The following is a 5,277-nucleotide window of genomic DNA, read 5'->3' on the forward strand; positions in this document are numbered from 1 at the left end:
AGTTTTAGGCCTTGTCGTTATCCACCTACGCTGTTGCTATCTCTGTATCTGGCGAAAACGTGTCTCGGTACAAGTACTTAACAATTGATTGAATTATCTTCATGCGCTGAACAACTACTCGTAGATAAGATAGAATGCAGAGTAGGATTATCGGAAACAATAGTGTTTCCTTTATGCATATTTCGTGCTTTCACATCATGAAATATGCATTATGTACTGCACAGTTTGTACAGAGTCGCGCTATTATGGAACCGGGAGCAGTATCGCTAGTAGAAAATTGTAAGACTTCGAAAAACAATCGCACCTATTTGTAAAGTTATCTGATTTCTATGCAAATACATTTTGTGAAGGCGGAACTTAAATCTCATGTACAGTATATAATTATTTTATGAGCTCCATCTGCTCACTGCATCGGTAATTGCCGAAATCTCTGTAGCGTCCAACTGAATCATGGAGAATCACGCTGACCTGACAGAAAATGAAATGATGGGCTCTAACTGTCAGTATTCATACAAAACCAGTCATTACATTGGAAGAGGCGCATTCGGAACGGTATACAAGGCCACTGTTGAGGAACGTGGAAATTTTGATGGTGATGAAACGGTTGCTGTACAGGTTACTCATTTGGACAAGAACGTAGACTTAGTGATTACTAATACAAGCTGGGTTAAGCTGCGCGAAAGATGGAGCAAACTCCTAAGTTTAAGGCATGATCACTTATTGGTGTACCATAAAGTTTCCGTATTCAGGGCGCTTAAGGGCCTGTACGTCGAATTCGTTATGGACTACTGTCGAGGTAAGACCTACTGCAGTACTTTTATACAAACACGAACTTAATGAAAGCAGCTTAGAGAAAACCAGAACAGCAGCAGAACTACACCCTGGTCACGCCAAGTTGGCGGCATCCCTTTAAGAACTTCCCTCCAACCACTGGTTAAAAACTTAACCTTCTTCCAACTTTTATGGTATGGCCCAATGTATCCCACATCGTTTGGACTCATGGGATCCAAGATTTGAGCGCGTGACGAATCTTAGGAAGATCAAAACTGGGTTGACAATGCGCTGCAGTCTAGCTACCGTGGCTGCCTTCCCATTATTCAAAATTCTTTTTAAATTCCCACGTATGCCTTAGCCCACCGGCTTCAACTTAGGTAAGTTACCCACCCAGTGGTAATTCGTAATACACGTCATACCGTTGAATTAAAGTTACTCCTGGATCAGGGCTGCGGTATAGCTGTGGGCGTGGTCAAAAGGTAGGACGGTCTCCTTCGCGAGGTTACTGTGTAACCGTGGGAAGTTCTTTTTGGCCATGCTTTGCAAAATACAGTCCAGAAGGAATTGGGCTTCAACTTAGGTATCACCGTTTGCAAAATAAGCGCGCGATATTGCAGACTAAGCAAGCCGAATTTTGCTCCCCATGGCGTTTTGTGTGTTTGGTCCAGCCGATGAATTTCAGCTTTTGTTCACGAAACAGCGTCTCAGTTGTCCCCAAACTATTCTTAATTTCAAGCATCTGAAGTTGTTCCTGATTTTCTGGATCAATTAAATTCGTTTCAAACACTGCCTTGACTCGTTCAATCGATGCTTTCGCTTCGTTAGGTGTTTCTCGCGACATTGCAACAAAAGCCAAGTCAATTTATACTCAGAAAATGCGCAAGAAAAAACTGCATTGGAAACTGTAAAAATATTGGATATTCATGCGCAACACGATTCGACAGAAAAATAAAATTTCAGGCCGCCAACTTGGCGTGACCAGGGTGTATTTTTTGTAATCTGTGGTACATACAGTGCATACATACAACCATACAGTGCATACATACACCTGTGGTACATACAGTGCATACATACAACCATACAGTGCATACATACACCTGTGGTACATACAGTGCTAAGGATCATAATATCGTACATATTCCTAAATCTCTATGTTTTTAAGATGGAGATCTGGCGCTAATCATGGCCAAACTGCGAAAAAACCAAATGTTATTGGAGCAAGCAGCAGCCATATGCTATGCGGTTCAAATCGCTGATGGGTTGGAGTTTTTACATAAAAACAACATCATTCACGGTGATATCAAGCCGGATAACATTTTCGTCAATCGAACGTAAGATCAGCACCCAGTTTTAGTAATCGGAGATCTGGATGATGTGGTACCAATGCGTCACGGAGTGACCAGCTCAAACGATATTCCACATTTGCGAGGGAGCATCCGTTATATGTCTCCTGAGATGTTAAGGAAATTTGTACATGAACCATATGATACTCCAGGCCGGGCTACGGACATCTGGAGTTTAGGTTGCATCATTCATGATCTAGCCGATCGTTGTTTCGGAATCGAAAGACGAGTGATGTATAAGATGAATTCGCTGTCCATATACGATGGTATAATTATTGATATAGTACAAAGAAGGAAATGATTGCCACGAAAATTATAGATGGATATGTCCCACTTATCAGCGAAATAGTTTCCCCGATATTTACGGAACTCATTGAATTGTGCTTACGAAAGGAAAGCAAGTCTAGGCCATCGGCAGAAAATTTAAAAACCCTTCTGCTTGATAATATGCCGGTAATAACAATTAGCAACAAAAGCCCTCGTAATTTTGGCACTCGTACCTCGCGATGTATTTGCGGAAATGGTTCGAATATTCATGAATTTTTCCGCCTGGGTTGTCAAGATGCTACCACCAAACCATCCGATAGTAAGAAGCAAAATATGACGATATTTTTGGATTTTAAACTTCCTAGCGAAATTGTAGTACTTTGTTTCAAGCGCCGCGGAAAGATTTCTTTTAAAAATTCGCAGTTTTCGCAGAAAGCAGTTTTCGCTTTATATTATATATATATTCGCCTTATATTATATATATATATATATATTTTCGCTTTATATTATATATACATATTATATATATAAATATAATATCGTACGAGATGTACAATGTTATAATGAAAACTCCTTTTAGATGGAAGGCTTAATGGAATTAGAGAGGAATCAGGCCAAGCTCCCGCCTCCAGGTTGCCGGCGGAAAATAATGGAGTAATCTCACCACGTCGTCCGGCTTCTCCTGTGCCTTTTTTCAGAACTCATCTGGAAGAGCAACAAGAGCAGCTGCTTATTACAGAGGGACAAACACACAGCAAGACTCACATAATGAGTTCCTTATCGCCGGCCAGTGTCGACAATAGCGGTCACGGTTTCACTTCGCCGGATGTGCCGGTTGGGTCCAGCACCCGACCTTATAGAGCAGCACCGCCACCACCGAATACTTTACACCGTTCTTTACCGCAGCTTACGGAGAATCTGCCACCGGCGGAAGATGTACATGCTGCATTACGCTTACCGCCCGAACGTACCGGTTATTTGAACCGGTCGTACAGTGCGCAAACCGTCGTTACGGTACCGGATAGAGTGAGTACCGCAAAACTAGCTCCTAATTCGTCAAGCCAACTCCAGTTTCATAGGCCTGCACCGCCACCACCGCTGCTCAAATCGCAGATTAGTTTGCCTTCAATTATTTCGAGCGGAACGGTGGTAGTTGCTCGAAAATCCACAGCCCCATTACCGCATTACCGAGCCGAAAATCTCAAGCGGGTTAAAAGCAAGTCCCACAGTGCACAAAGCATGGTCACGATGCCGCAAACCGGAAGGGCTTTTGGGAATTTTTTGCCAAGCCAGCTTATAATCAGCAGACCGGCACCACCGCCACCTGTTGGTCAACATCGCTCGTCATCACTGCTGACAGTTCCGTCACCGACGTCACGAGAAACTGCAACACACTCATGGCCAAGACAAATGATGACGCACAACGAAACTGTTCAGCGTTCACAAATAAGTCAGAACATAAATATTCGTTGGGTACAACCATTATATTAACATTACACCTTGACATATTCAGAGAGACCATCAAATCAACGGATACCACCTCCTCCACACCCGAATGCGCGTACATCCGGTGTTGTAAGCAAGACTGCGATGGCTAATGGTAAAAATAAAGTCAAATCAAAAAAAAATGTTATTAAAATAAAAGAACTGTGTTCTTAAGAAGACGCTGCTGTCTTTCACTTATATTTACTTTGTTTTTCCCAGATTATCATTATCGTTTGTGCTATTACTTGTTCCTAGACCCAGGTACAGCAAACGACGAAATACATACAGGATTCGCGCCTTCTCCCGAACGCTAACAGAGCCAGACCATGATAAAGAAATCTCCTCCCACTCACGCTGATCGCAAAGTTGACAAGAGAAGCGCTACATTCAACGTACCCCAGAAAAGGAGCGCAACCTCTCAGTCATCCAAGCGCAGAACATCTGAGCGCAGTAAGTTGTCTAAACTGCTAACGACACTTTTAAGCCAATGATACTGACACCAAGAATTTTCTTCCAGAAACGACATGGTTATCTAAGATTGCCAAGCCGTTAGGAGTTGAGCGGGCTAGACGGGAAACCTCACCGTTGACAGCCGATAAAATCAGCTTGCCGCAAAAGGGATCATTCCAGTACGAACTTCTAACCTATAATACTTGCATTTGCCGGATCACTGGTGTTTGGTTTGCTTGACATGCAAAACATGCTGGCACATTGTTGCTTGTAACCTCGTTTTTTATGTAAAATCTGTGTTTGTGTATTCGTATGCACAAACCAAGCATTCATACTGCAGCACTCGTGTTTCCTAGACTAACGTGACCTTTACGCGTTAAATACTGGTAGCAGACCATTGGACTGGCCGCTCTTGCGCTGTTCGAGGTTTTGCCAAATAACGACGGATCCGCGCAAGGAAACGAGATACTTAAAAATATCAAATAACAGGGTCATATGTATTTTTTAGGCATACTGCGCACATTGGGTGGGATCAACAAAAAAGGTGTTACAGTTATCACGGTGACATTTCTTCGGAGGAACTCCAAGCAGCACAGATGAGCAGGTTATTGGAATTATGGAAGCCTGAAAAAACCAACGTTTCGGATTTGGAGTAGAATCTTTGTTCCGTGATACAATTCAGTGCAAACATCGGTTTGGGAAGTGGGATTCAGTAAACGTAAAAACTGTCTTTCTTCGTGGAAAATGATGTCGAATTTTGTGGAACTGCTGATTCAGCTTTCGACGATGATGGTATCAATATGGCGAAACTAACAATAAGGCTAACCTTTTCAGTACATTTTGCGGGATGGCTAAAGCTACACAACCGAATGGGTGCTGTAATTCATTCATACAAAATTTCTCTTTAAGTTTCTGAATTTTCACGCGGTAATATATTTTAGATTTGTATTAGCGCTTT

At 42.4% G+C, this 5,277-nt stretch overlaps 1 protein-coding gene across 1 annotated transcript; it reads left to right on the top strand.

Annotated features, from left to right (window-relative positions):
• Positions 1 to 248: 248 nt before the first annotated feature.
• Positions 249 to 5,277, top strand: LOC129586573 (atrophin-1-like). Its single transcript, XM_055479887.1, has 8 exons — positions 249 to 279; positions 437 to 796; positions 1,937 to 2,703; positions 2,965 to 3,834; positions 3,898 to 3,984; positions 4,125 to 4,319; positions 4,387 to 4,498; positions 4,828 to 5,277. The coding sequence occupies exons 3-6, from the start codon at positions 2,415 to 2,417 to the stop codon at positions 4,181 to 4,183; spliced, it is 1,305 nt and encodes a 434-aa protein (XP_055335862.1). The 5' UTR covers positions 249 to 279; positions 437 to 796; positions 1,937 to 2,414; the 3' UTR covers positions 4,184 to 4,319; positions 4,387 to 4,498; positions 4,828 to 5,277.

Source organism: Paramacrobiotus metropolitanus, unplaced genomic scaffold (genome assembly GCF_019649055.1).
Source record: "Paramacrobiotus metropolitanus isolate TYO unplaced genomic scaffold, Prichtersi_v1.0 Parri_scaffold0000021, whole genome shotgun sequence".
Classification (NCBI taxonomy): Eukaryota; Metazoa; Tardigrada; class Eutardigrada; order Parachela; family Macrobiotidae; genus Paramacrobiotus; species Paramacrobiotus metropolitanus.

Excerpts from the sequence above, each read along its gene's own strand:
- LOC129586573 (XM_055479887.1), top strand. The coding sequence starts at position 2,415 with ATGATTGCCACGAAAATTATAGATGGATATGTCCCACTTATCAGCGAA. Across the intron at positions 2,704-2,964 it reads TACCACCAAACCATCCGATA|ATGGAAGGCTTAATGGAATT; the intron begins GTAAGAAGCAAA and ends AACTCCTTTTAG. Across the intron at positions 3,985-4,124 it reads CAAGACTGCGATGGCTAATG|ACCCAGGTACAGCAAACGAC; the intron begins GTAAAAATAAAG and ends ACTTGTTCCTAG.